The sequence below is a fragment of the Drosophila persimilis genome, unplaced genomic scaffold, assembly GCF_003286085.1.
Source record: "Drosophila persimilis strain 14011-0111.01,24,50 unplaced genomic scaffold, DperRS2 tig00000191-arrow-pilon, whole genome shotgun sequence".
Classification (NCBI taxonomy): domain Eukaryota; kingdom Metazoa; phylum Arthropoda; class Insecta; order Diptera; family Drosophilidae; genus Drosophila; species Drosophila persimilis.
This window is the reverse complement of record NW_020825298.1, coordinates 11,080,779-11,095,050: the sequence shown is the minus strand read 5'-3', so window position 1 is coordinate 11,095,050 and position 14,272 is coordinate 11,080,779. Positions and strand designations below refer to the sequence as shown.

The window sequence follows — 14,272 nt, the reverse complement described above, 5'->3', positions numbered from 1 at the left end:
AACATATACTCCTGCATATAGCCCATACATAGGATATGTAGAGGCTCCTGGCTTGTGGCCAGAAAGGGGGGCAAGCGGAAACAAGAGGCAGTCGAAAACCAAAAACGAAATGAAACGAAACGAAACGGATAGCAGCAAACGGACGACGCGCGACGCCGCCGCGCCGCTGCATTTTGTGGCCTCCGCAGTGTACAGAGTGTGGCACTTAAAATTTATGCGTTGCCACATAAAGAAACCCGTGCAGCAGTGGCAGTGGCAGCGGCAGTGGCAGCGGCAGTGGCAGCGGCAGCGCCAGCGGCAGCTATGGCCGAGGAGGCATTAAAAAGCTGAGCCTCAACGGGCAAACGGGCGAGCGACAGGAAACGGAAGTCGAAGGCACCAAGCAAATAAAAATACAATTGAAAACATTTGTGGGGCACAACGACGACGTCGACGACGACGGGGTAATGAAAATGAAACATAAACACGGCCAAACACCAACACCAACACCAACATGGCCAGAAGGCCATATGTGAGCCAGCAGGGACTGACTGTATGTGCACATACATTTGGCAGAGAGTGTGTGCACGAGGCGCTATACTTGTGGGGGGGTGGTGGGGGGGAGTGTAAATGTGTGTGCGGTGCCTCATAATTGTCTGAACATGCAACACGCGGCGTTGACATTAAGGATTAAAGGGACAGCCATACGCCATCCGCCATTCAGCATTCACCATTTGCCTTGGTGGTGATGGCAGCGTGAGGCGTGATTAAAGCAGGAAATGCGATTAACGCTGCGATTAATAGAGCTGGGAATGTTTGGGTGGGTTCTCTGTGGCTGAGTTTTCCATTACATTGGAAGAAAAGTGGCTTAAAGAATGCAAACCTATGACCCCTATGCGATAGTTCTTCAATCAATATCTTTATAGAATATATTGATCTAGAAAAATGAGAAGCAATTAAGGAAAAAATCACTCTAAATCACTCTTCTATAAGTTTAAGTCGAATGATTCATGTTCCCAAGATATACGATAGTTTTTAAGACTAAATCATTATATATTTCACTCTTTTTAGTTTAAAAACCTAAAAGAAGGACCCACAAATTATGATTTCTATACCTAGAGCTAATAAATATACCATTCTCAAGCACTTACTCAAGTCTTAGATTATTTTACTTTTATTCCCCATGTATACGATAGTTCTTAAGTCACTAGATCGCTAGAAATTCACACATTACACAGCTCAAAGCTCACAGCTCAATATGACAAGTTAGAACATGTATCGTTGTCTTAGGATACGATTGATTCATAGGACAGCTCAAAAGAATTTTGAAATATTTATACAAGGTTCTTCACTCATTCCCTGTGCCCTCTCAAACAAAAACCACAGTTTCGTTGACCCTCGTGTCACGCTTCAGGCTTCGTCTCTCCTCGCAAGAAATCTCTGTTTTCATATTCGTCCAAGTTCGGACGTTTACTTTGGCTCCTTTGGGTCCTTTGGCAGTTTGACATTTTGTTTGAATTGCCAAGAACTTGATTTTAATTAAGTTGGAAGCTCAGTCAGTCGTCACATGCATAAATCGCATTATGGGAAAGGTGTGGGAGAGAGTGTGAGGCATTTAATTAACTTAACAAATGGCTCTGTGGCAACTCTGGCTGTCTGGGCTGCCTGCTGTCTGCTGCCTGCTGCGGGGATAAACTGTACCCAAACGCTGGCCGGATAACTGTTAATGGGCGCATAGCCAGGCCGGCTATTCGTCGTTCCAGTTTATGGCGTTACCCATAAAAGGCATCCACTTTATGGCTAGGCATTTACCACACACTCCCCTCCTGCCTCTGGGAACCCCTTATGTATCCCTTATGTGGATCACCATTTCCATCATTTGTTAACTTATCGACAGGGTTTTACTCACCTATAGCCGGAACTCAATTGAACTTCACCGATGGCCACATTATCGAATTGTGCCGGATTCGCTGTCCAGCGTGTCCAGAAGAATGAGAAATCATTCGATTCGTATTTGTCCGTGAAGCGGCACTTGAGCGTGAGATCCGCATTCTCACGTGTGTCGATAGATTCGTCGGCCAGGATCGTCGAACAGAATGCCAGGAGAACTGTAAGAGAAACAAAATAATAGAGGATTAATATGACAGATTCTAGAGAGATGTGTGGGAAAAAATACATGAAGTTTCTATGGAAAAACGTATCTCCAATCTTTGATTTAAGATCCCTAAATGTTCCCCAATTTTTCTAGGAATTTCTCCAAAGTTTATTCTCCTCTAAGACATACCTTTTTGATTTCTCATCACCTCATTAGATATTCCCCAAGAAATACTTGACCCACAATGCTAAAAACGAAACTTTTTTATACAATATATTCCTATAATTCGTGAGACCATCAACAATCATAACTTTTAAGTTCATCAAACACTCCACTGCCCCAAAGCACTGCGACAATCCATCCTAAAACCATCCACTCAAAACTCCAACCGACGACATAAGAACCTTTTCAATTTCCATGAAATTTTCATCAGCTGTTGCTCTTTTCTTTCATTCTTTTTGCCGCTTCAAAGAAAAACAAAAGAAAAATCGGTTTAAAAGAGAGAGAGAGAGTGAGAGAAAAACAAAAGGACAAACATTTTTGTGTTTAATTCTTAATAAACCATTATGTGTGTGTGGATGCAATGCCTCGAGGAGAGCGACAGGATAAGGGAAGGGGAAAGGAAAAAGGGACAACAAATTCAAGTAACTTTTTCATATGCTTAAGGAGAGGCGACTGTCCTTCACTTCATTCCACACATCCCCACTCACACACACACAGCCCCTAAAGGACCTCTCCGCTAAGGACAAACGACAAAGTTTTTTTCAGAGTTCCACTTCCAGTGCCTACCTTTGGGCGCACAGGCTGGCGGGCAGGCACCTTTACGTACCGCGATACAGGCACTCGCAGGACCCTTCTCTTAACGCATTACTCTTACTTTGGTGCGTAAATTTCAAGTAGAATTTATAGCCGCTTTATATTTGGCATCAAATATGCATGAGTCGGCGTTTAAGCCACTCCAAAAAAAGACCCAAAAAGTGTTCGAAGAGGGAGACCATAAATTTGTGGACTAGGGTTTTGCCGAGGGTCTGTCTGGCTTCTTTATAGATTGTTCTCTCAATTGAGAGTCAGAGAGGGAGACTTTCTCTCTGCATTTGCATTAGCTTCAATAATCGTTAAAATCCCGAACAGAAAAAGTTATGCGCGTTCCAAGAAAAGTTGCAACAGCCATGAAAATCGCATGAAAATCGCATTAAAATTAATTTGGCAGTCGTCTGAAGGCTCTCCCACGGAATCCTAGGATCACACGTCAGAAGGTGGCAACTCTGGCAGAGCGCATCAGTTTTCATTTCGGCCTGGGAGCGGACTAGAGTCTCCTCCTTTTTTTGGTTTTTCGGCGAATTTATGTCAAAAGTTTGTTTCTCTTTCGGGCTCTGTGCCCATTTTTCCCTTTCCTCGCTTTCTCTCCGACTGTCTCTGTCTCTGTCCATCTGTCCATCTGTCTGTCTGCCTGTCTGCTGTCCCTGTCTGGCATTAAAGTTACTTTTGCAGAAGCTTTTTGGCCGAGAGGAGAGGTTGTCATCGCATTTCTTTTGCTCATTTCACTTGACTGCCTACTGAGGCGGCAGCAAGATGAAGGGCGGACGAAAAGGCAGCGAGCTAGGGCTGTCCATTTTCGCAGGATGCGTTTCTAATTAAAAACTTTAGATAGAGAGGCAGAAAGCAGGGAGAAGGACAGGGTAAGGTTGAGAGAGAGAGGGAGAGAGGTCGACACTTGGTTGCACTTAGGCAAATTGCCAGATGTTGCACCAAGGACTGACTGCTGTTCCACTGAATTATCCTTCATGAATATTTTGTGCAAATATTAAGCAAATGCAAAAATACATTCAAGCATATCAATTCTCTTGCAGACTAAAGACATTTTAATGTCAAAATTTCATTTCCAAGAACATGAGACATTTCCCCGAATTTTCATCATTTTCCAGACTACAAAGATCAATTTCTTGTTATTCAAACAAAGTTTCCTTCGTTATTTACATTTAAGGCATTGAGATATGAAATCTCATGGATCAATGTGCATTTCAAGGCAATTTCTCATAGGCTCCGACTTTTGAAAGCCAAAGTTCATTGAATGTTGGCGTTTCCAAGAACAGGAATCCGCTTTTCTTGTAGCTTTAGACACTTCAGAGCCACGTTTCAGGGATTTAGTGATTTTTTCTGCTTTAGAATATAAACTTCTTAAAAACTTTGACTTTTAAATGTAAAATTTCATTGTTTTTTTACTTTTCCAAGTAAAAAATATTAACATTTATCGGGAAATGTGGCAAAAGCGACACCGAGCGCGGATACCAGGCAGAAACGCATTCGATCGACCGATGAGCACTGCCGCATCACCTGCAATGCAACAGTTTCTTATTTACTTCCATCTTATTATTCTTGTTATTCATTTAAACACTCAAAAGTGAAATCCAGTTATTTTCTCTACTTTTTTTACTTTTCCATTCATTAAAATATATTTTCTTACAAATTGAGAAATTTGAATGCCAATTATCAAGGATTTAGTGAATTTTTTTAGCATAAGAATATCAATTTCTTATAGAAAAAAAGTCTTTTAAATGTCATATGCCAACGAAAAAATATCAATTTCAATTGCCTATTAATTTTGACATTTAAATGCTTCACTTTAGGTGCTCTCTGGCTTTTCTTAACAATTAAAAATAATTAAATGTGAAATGTCATTGATTTCGGTGAACTTTCAATTTCTTATTAATTGAAACGTTTAAGTACGGAAATGTCATTGGTTCTTGACATTCGTCCATTCTTCCAATCTTCCATTTTCCTTATTCTCTGGCGTCTCCTTTCGCTCCACTTTCCCTGATTTTGCGTCTGCTTTTGCTGTCTCCAGTTTCCCTGCTGCTGTCCGTCTCCATTTCTCTCTGGTTCTCTGGCTCAGAAGCAGCCTTTTCGCGACTCTGACATTAAGAATTCACGAATTGTTAAGTGCAATTAATGAGGCGAAAAGGAAGCAGCAACAGCAGCGGTGGCAACAGCAGCAACTTGCAACTAATTAAATTATCATTAAAGAAAGAGGAATATACTATCTCCAGAAAAGAAACGCGAAAGAAAAATTGTAGCTAAAAGAAAAATTTCTTATAATTGCTGGAAATTAAAAGTAATATGGAAGAGAGGACACAGGAACTTTGAGCAATGGAGAAACGAGGGAAGGGGAAGGGAGAAAGCATACCCATAGAAAAAGGCTTGCAGAAAAATTTAATTTCCGCTTCGAGAGAGGGTCAAAAGTACACGCTGTCAGTTTTTTTTCTGTTCGTTCAGTAAAAGCTAATGGCATGAGAATTCTAGGGTCAAGTTTTTCTCTTACTGTTTCTTGTTATGTATTTAGTGAACAAATTTCCATATTAACTTGCCAGATTTGTTCGACGAAAAACTTGGGTTCGAAAAGTAAACAGGAAAAGTTTCAAACGGCAAAAGGACGAGGAAGAGAAATGGCTCTGTCTTGGCTTGGCTCTAGATACTTTTGTCTATAAATAAAAAAATATCTATGAATGGGATTCGGTTCCGGGGTCACTTTTGGGTTATTTTTAATGCAAAATATTAACTTTTTTTTTTACTTTTGTTTGGAAAGATGGTAATTGGTGGAAGCTTTGGATCTCACTCAATGTTTATTTATTTTTAAAATTATATTTCCATCATAAAAATATGTGATCTATCCCTGAAATAATCCCAGATCTCATACAATCCTATTTATAGTCCTATTCCCTCCTTAAATTCCCGATTCCTATGCAAAATTCTCCTGTAAAAATTTAAAATGTATTCCCAGAGGCTTGAAAACAATTGAAATCCGTTTGAAACTGCAAAAACTTTCCTACATTTCTAGAACATTTGGTCAATGGCCTTTCTCCGACTGTTGCTGTCTTTATCTGCTGGTTCCTGTTGCCATCTCTTTCTGCGTCTTTGTCTCCAATGCGCTATCTCTTCTTCTGTCTCCTTCTCTGGTGTGTGGTTCTATGGCATTGTTGTCTTTTGGCCAAGAAATTCTCAGCACACACACACGGACAGACACTGAGACAGACATTCGCTTTGCATTCTGGCCATAGTTTTAGACGGGAAAAGTCTTCGGCAACACCTTGAACAGGGGGCAACCGAGGAGAGAGAGGGGTGGGGGGAGGTCCATACGCAATTATGACGTGAGAATTATATTAAAATGGAAACAATGACAAGACAAAGGGAAGCCAGGGGCAGTCAAGGGTGCGGGTGGAGAGGCGGTGGGTTTTGTGGCTCTGCCTTAAGGGGGAAACACGAGAACCCTGCAACCCACAAGAGGAGGAAGGGGGGAAGGGGGAGGGGGATGTGGCAAGTGGCAAGACCCGAGAACGTAGCAGAAGACTCACTTCTGTCTTTTGGCCGAGTGAATTTGCTCTTGTTAATTGCATGCTCTGCATATCACTTATAAATGCACTAACATGCCACATGCACCATCTCTACACAGTGAGAAAATTTCACACTTTGCCACACAGACAGAAGGACAGGCAGACAGACAGACAGACACCTTGACTCCTCCACATGTCATGGGCCAGGCTTCGAAAGTGCGTGAGAGCGAGAGAGATACACAGGGACAAAGGGACAGAGAGTGGGACGAGGGACGAGGGGGGGACGGAGACTTTGGAGAAAAGTTTGCCATAATTGGATTTTGCAGAGTTAATTACCAGCATTGATTTTTGGGCCATAAAATGTAAGAAACACGCTCCACCCTCTGGTCCCCAAAGCTGAATGTCCTTCCTCCTCCCTCCACACTCTGTGCCCCCCTCTCTCTTTCGCTCGCAATTACTGTCGCCCCATCTCTATCTCTCTCTCTCTGTCCCTTTCACTCCATGTCTATGGCCTCTCACTCATGTGATTACAGTGTAAGTTGGGATAGATTTTTGATTTTAATTGGAAACAAAGTTTCGGAGTGAACATTTGCCTGATAATTACAGGAGGGGATAATTTTGCATACTCCTACTACACACACACACACATACTCGTATGTATGGAAAGAGGCAAAGAATTATCGATATATGTTTATCGCGTCAAATATTTAACGAAATTAACGATTAAATAGATTTTTTCATAAGAATATCATTTACAGGAAAGGAATTTCTTAAAAGGATTTAGGATATTGCTACAGCGATTATGTTCGAACAATTCATTAAGTCGATAATTATCGATAGAACAAATTTGAGAAATTTGTAAGTGGAATTCTGGAATTCTTTGAGTATTTCTCTGGAAATATTTATTTACATTTTTGTTTTAAGAATTATCCATATGTATTTATTGTATCACATGTAAAGACGAAAATTAATCAAGCTTTCGATTTTATGTCGATAACAATAGTAATCGAAAGGAAAATTTTTGGTTGGCCGAAATTTTCAATCATTGTTTAAATAAATTTCGTTTTTCTATCTTTTTTTATCAGAAATTTTCATTGATTGGTATCGATATATAATGGAAAAAAAATATCTTAAATTTCATAAGCTTACAAATCCATACGTTCTTTATGGATCTACAAAGAACACTCTCTCTGGCCGCTATCCAAACAGCTACACCTTTAAATTTTCTATGGACCAAAAGACTTTATGGAAAGAACATCTTAAGGATTAAGGAAACACACGACTCAAAGTTTTCATTTATTACTTTAGAAATTTTCCTCTTAACTAAAATCAAGTCAAAGGCACAACACGAAGATTGGTTTGAAGAACCCCGCAACTAAAACAAAGTGAAAATAATTTGTATTTTATATTAATTTTGCGCACTACACGACTTTGTTTCCCCTTTGGAAATCTTTCCTTTTCTTGACAGAGATTTCGCTGCGAAAGACAGAGTATCCCGCAGGTTGCCAAGGTGTCCAACGGCACCGATAGACAGGGAGCGAGAGATGCAAAGTTATGCATAACGTGCACAAAACACAGAGCAGCAGATAGATGCCAAAGGATGAAGGACCGCCCGACCGACCGAGCGACCGAGCGAGCGAGCAATGGAACGGCAGGAGCAGCTTAGGAATTATGTCTTATTATTTTGCCTGCAGACGGCAGCAGGAGCATCGCATCAGGAGTCCTGCAGCAAGAACAATGGCAAATCAGAGAGCCTGGACTCAGGACTAAGGACCCAGGACCCAGGACGCAAGACCCAAGACCCAAGACCCAAGACCCAGGATCTGTGTGCAGTTGTTGTCTCTGGCATTGCACCAAAGTCGCAATCTCAACGCCTTCTCTCACACTCCCCCGAAGCACTTTTCCATGCTTTGTCTCCCTCTTCCTTTAATGTCTTTATGTATAAGCCAAATGCTCTTCTGGGTCCCGGGGAATGCTTAGCCTTGTCCGTTTGCCAGCTTTGGCTTGGGCACGGCAATCCTTTCCTTTCGCATCCAAAAGCAAGAGTCGATAAAAACTGCAGTCCCTTTCTCTCTCTCTCTCTCGCTCTCCCTCTTCTGCCCATAAAATGCAACATAATTTTCTTATGAGTCACACAGATAGTAGCCCCTGAATAAGAACCGAAAGAAAAACGAAATCCAAATGGAACCGTAGCGAAAGGAACTGTTTTTTTCGATGGAAGAAGCTTTGGAATACCCTTTCTCGAGAATAATAGCAACCGATCGCTATGAAATTTGTATCAATTATGTAAAAACATAAGAAACATCAATTTCCAAATTTTCATTGGTTTATCTTTGCGGTTACTTGGTTTTTCATAGTTCCATCCTATGATAACTCTTGGAATGGTGATCCTATTTTAATGATTCTTGGTTGGCTTAGGTATCTACTCATAAACATGCATTTCTCAATGTTTGGTTAGGAAATACATGTTTTGTGAACCATATTCTTTATGAAAAGTATCAGATATAATGCTCTGATCCTAGGGGTTCCAATTAATGTACTTCCTTAAGGAGTTTTCGATAGAAGTCTTCGAAAGTAAGGGATTTTTAGCCACAGAAATCATAGGTAGACCCTACCATTCGGGCATTCCTTTCCAATGGGAGAGGGTATCCAAAGAGGTAAGAAAAATAGGTGCTGCTGCTGGTGCTGGTGCTGCTTTTGCTGCTGTTACAATGAATGTTATCTGTTTTAAATGGCGCTCCCGTTTATCCTTGCTACATGCCACCCCCCAGCCATGCCCCCATTCCTGCAGTGCAATCCAAACAAGACTCCGAGAGTCTGCAATTTAAAGGCGAACGAAGGAAGGCGAAGCAGTACAGAGGCTGGAGGCAGGAGGCAGGAGGATTGGTGGCACAGTGGCAGGGGTGTGCTCCGCTCTCTCCGCTAGAAGGTAGGGTATGTGTGAGGTGCGGCAAACAGGTTTTTTGTGTGTGTCTGCAAAAGTCAGGCGAGGGTAAAAGAAATATTGATGGCCAAGTTGTAAGCTTCTGGCCAACAACAACAAAAAAAAGAAGACGATCCCGCAGCAGAAATCAGAAAAGGTTAAAGAACGAGAGGTAGCATAAAGAGGGATTGGGTGACTGGGAGAGCGGGGGAGTGGGGGGAGGGAGAAACGTGACAACATTTAAGTGGCACATTTAACCCATTCATGTCAACCGGGGGCTTCCATGGGCTTAAGCTCTTTTCTAAGTGGAAGCCAAAGTGAAGTTCTGTAATGTTAGGCTGGAGTACAATGTTCTTTAACAGCCCTATAACATTAACCAAGAAATGCGTGGCTGTTAAATGTTAAGCGACTGTTATAAGTACATAATGTAAACAGTGACTGTTGGGCCACTGTTAGGCGTATGTTAAGTGTCTTTCAGAAGAGCATAAATGTTAATCAAAGCTAAAATAATCCTTTAACTATATAAATCCACTGCTGTTAGGGTTTGCCTCAATTAAGGTTCAGATCTCTAGATTAAAGATCTCTAGGCATTCCAAGAGGTACTTTTCAGCCATAAGCGTGTGAAACTCTTCTGAGGATTCTGCTAAGTTGTCTGTTAAACACTTCTTTATGGTACATAAAAATACATTTTTAGGTTGTATATTCATACAGTTAGAGACTAAGATAGATTCAAAGTCCGAATCATTAGCCTCCAGTAATATTTAAAGATCTTTACTCCCTTTAAAAACTCTTCAATCATCAGAAAAACTACTCCTAATCTATGCTGTTAGCAGTCTACATTAAATACCCATAAAATACAAAGCCAAGTCAAGTTTTTCACTGGAAAAACTTAAACTTAGTTCCATAGATTTCCATAAATTTATTGCATCCCACAAAGAACACTTCTCATTAACAAAAACCAGCCATAAATCATAAAAAAAAAAACTCTTAACACTCCAGAAAAACCTGGAAAAAGCACCATCCTCCAGTCAAGGGTTAACCCCTTCCTCTACTCTAGGGTTAAGGAAGAGAAAACTCCATCTCCATGTGTATCTGTATCTGTATCCGTATGTAGGGTGCTGGCTGGCTGGGTGGCTGTTGCAGCTGCTGCTACTGCCCCTTTGCTCTGGCCCCCCAATTGCATGACTCCGCCATCTGCTGCTTACCTGAGAAATAAATGACAAAGAAGTGGAGGGGTGGGGGGTGTTGAGGGTTCTCTCATGTACCGTTATTTCATTACAACTTCTGCATGACAATGCAGAAAAAGCAGCAGAAAATGTGCAGTGCGTGTGCCACACGAAAAGAAAAAAAAAGAAGCAGCAAAAGCGGCAGCAGAAAAGAGGTGGCATCCAGAAGCTTCTTTCTGTCTTTTGTGCCACAAAAAGTAAAGTCAAAGACGACTTTAGAGTTCTCTCCCTCTCTCTCTCTCTCTGTCTCTATCTCGCTCAAAGTTCTCTCTTGAGAATAAGCCTCTGAGACTCTGCGAAAGAGTCCGACTCTCTGCTGAAAACTTTTGCCAGCCATTTATGCGTTTTTATGCAGCGGCAGAAATTGCTTTTGGCCAACGAAAAAACACAACAAAAACAACAAAAAAGTAGAAAAACCAGTTGTTGGCGGAGAGACTGCCACACACACACACACATGCCACATGGGCCCACACCCCGCCACTATCCCCCCCCCCCCCCCTTTTTTCCTGATGTGTGGTTAAAACATGGCTTAAGAAACTTTTGAAAAAAAGATACAGAAAAAAGCCAAACAACAGATAAGTTGCAAGTTTCGAAAGTTGCCTCTGAAATGTTTTTTCTTAGCTTATTTTGTTGCTCGACCTTCCACCCCACCCCCTCCACTACGCTCCCTCTATCACTCTTTTCTGGCATACATTTTTCTCTGAGAAAAAGCCAAATGAAAATGCAATTTCCCGGCCAAAAAAGCAAAACAAACACTTGTTGATTGGTGGCAAAAAAGGAAAGGAAAAGTGTTTCTGTTTCAAGGGGGTGGCTTTTAGGGCGGAAACTGGTGTTGAAATATTAATAAATAAGCTGGCAACTTTTGCCCAGCTCCCCCCCCACCCTCACCACCCCCCCTCCACTCACTTTGCGCTTCCGAGTGTCCTCTTTCCCTCTTGAGAAGAGGAAAGTTGCACATGCATTCCGTCTCTCTGCCCCCCGCCCCCTCGACAAAATCAAAAGCAGGCCAAGTGCCTTACCAAAAGTTTTGAACTCGACAAAAAATACTCCAGCAGCGGCAGGACGAAAGGAAAGGCAAAGAATTTTCCGTTATTTCTTGTTGACTTTTCCCAACGCAAAAGGCACTCTGCCCCTTGTGCCCCCTCACTTGCTTTTGTATCACTTTATCAACACTAGGAAAATTCAATTTCCCATACGGCATGCGGCATGCGGCAGCGGCAGCGGCAGGAGGCGCCGCAGCGGCACTTATCATATTCCGCGGGCAAACTTTTTCCTGGCTGCATTCGAAAATGAACTGGAAAATTGGGTGACAGCAGAAAACACGAGGGAGAACCGAGGATCCCAGATACACACATCCCCACATCCGCACATCCCACATCCCATAAATTGCCTCTGGCTTTGGTGACCATTTTATCACTTGGCAGACGCACTTGCCTCAACCCTCCCCCTCCCCCACCCGCACCCCCCATCCCGGCTATCTGCCACATTTCAAAGTAAGAAAATACCCCAAGGCAATCTGCAAGATACTTTTCGTATCTGCTGGCTCTTGCGGTTGCAGTAATGACCAAAGCACGTTTTGTTTTCCTGCCAGCGGACGAGGGAAGGGCAAGGCAAGGCAAGGCAGGGAAAAAGATCTAGTATCTCTGGCAATATTTGAACATTTACGCTTCATCGATTGCAGCAAAAAGTATCTCTCAGATACAGTCAGAGATAGATACGAGGATGCAGCAGCTGCAAAGGTAGCAAGCAGCAAAGTTTGCTGGCCAAACAAATAAACCTCCAGAGGACAGGGCGAAAAAAGAGGAAACTTTTGTTGACCCAAGTGCAAGGCGGCGCAGGAGGGACGGTAGAAGGAGGAACTGTGGCAGAAGGAAGGAAACGGAGGAAGGAATCGGTCCAGAAGGAAGGAAGGAAGCGAAGTAGTAGAGACTGCAAGGCTCGAAGGAAGGGACGGCAGGCAAACGATAAAAAGTCAGCAGAAAGAAAGAAAGAGAAACCCATCGCTTGACCAAAGTCCAAAGTTGTTGACACTCCATGAGAGCGGGCTCCGAGGATTGCGATTTGTGGCTAACAGAAAGGTATATTCCAGAGAAGGTAGGGCCACAAGAACTACATTTCTTTGGAAATTGCATGGTAAAAATACCAAAAATGCTCCTCAGAAATGATCTCTGGTTGGTGGTATTCCTAATCCAAGTATCCTTTCACTTATGAGACATTTAAACAGCACATAAATTGTAATTTTTATCATTTGATGAATGTTTCCTCGTAGGAAAGGTGTCAAGGCATTTCATTTGGGTTCTGGAGCATGTATCCTTTCACTTATGGGCAATTTTAGCTCTTTTTTTCATCATTAGACGCCTGTAGCCGAATGCTCCTTTGGTGGAAAAGTGTTTTAAGCATTCGTATCACTGCTTGGCAGCATCCAAAGGGTAGAAACCCTTCTAGAGCCCTCCCTCTAGGCCTGCCACACCTCCTCTTAAATATACCTTCCCTTGAGGTGCTTGTATATTGGATTTGTAGCCATCGAAAGGACTACAGAAGGTTGCAACGATTGCTGGCAATAGAGAGCCATAGGAGTTTCAATGTACGATTGCTGTCTGTCCGAAGAAAAGGAGTTCCCTCGGGTAGGTAGCTCCCCCCTCTCTCTCTCCCTCTCTTCCTCTGTCGCGTAACTAAAGCATTTTCTCATTACCGTTTCAAGTGTCTTCGACTCTCCAGAATCCGCCACTCAGACCGACACGTGGCCCCTCGTGGGAGGAGGAGGACACTTTTCCCAAAAGCTAATTAAAATAATTCACTTTACTACCTCTCCCACTCGCACTCGCACTCCACGACTCTCCACTCTCACTGTTTCTCCCTCTTTTATTCTTTCGTTCAATCACACTTTTTCTTGCTTTTCCAATTTCCATTTTTGTAAGGAAACATTTGATTGATTTCCCTCTGCTCTGACGGTTGCACTTGAGAAAGCAATTTGCAATTTTATTTGCGAGTACAAACAAATTCTCATTACGAGTTTCAGGCTCTTCTCGCCATTAGGGTTCTCTCTCCCACTCTCTCTCTCTCTCTCTCTTTGTTGCAACTTCTGTTGCTTGCAACTTGGCTTTTTTTCAGAGTTTATTGATGCTTCCTGATTTGAAAGGATTCCTGGTTTCCTGGGTTAATGTCTGACATCTCGAAAGGGAGGGTGTTTCATGGGGAAAAAGTCCACAGAGGACGCTCTCCACAGAACATCCTTTTTCCTCTATTTTCCTCCTATTACACCGTATTTTTTTTGTCTTCGAAAATTCCATATTTTTTCTTTAAATTTTCCTTTATTTCCCCCCTTATTTTCCCTTTAATTTTCCATCGCATGCCTAATCATAAACAAATACTCGTAAATTAGTAAACATTTTTGTGTGTCACATTTTGTTTGTTTTATGCACGAGTTTTCCTCGGTTTTTCCTCGCCCTCTTCGCTGTGGAAATTTATGCCACAATATTTTTGATTCAATTAAAAAATATCTGCATTATTTGTCATGAATATTTTGGCAGGGAGCAGGCCGCACGGCAAAGCGTTTTCTTTAAGGGAAAAATCAACAACAGCGCATACGAGACTCTCTCTGTTTTCCGCCTAAATCTGTTTTCCCTTTTTCGGCAGCGGCAGGTTTTCCCTTTCAGTGGAAGGTGGTTTTCCCTTTCTTTCGCTGAGAACTTTCGGGTTCAAGGAGGAAGCATCATCTCCA

At 42.2% G+C, this 14,272-nt stretch overlaps 1 protein-coding gene across 2 annotated transcripts in view; it reads right to left on the bottom strand.

The window, feature by feature from the left end:
- The window catches only part of LOC6589277 (titin), a 121,476-nt gene that overhangs the window by 55,301 nt on the left and 51,903 nt on the right, over positions 1–14,272 (bottom strand). For both annotated transcript variants that reach the window (XM_026989190.1, XM_026989189.1), the window contains exon 2: positions 1,889–2,087. In XM_026989190.1, coding sequence (XP_026844991.1) covers positions 1,889–2,087 — 199 coding nt within the window. The remainder of the gene's footprint in view (positions 1–1,888; positions 2,088–14,272) is intronic.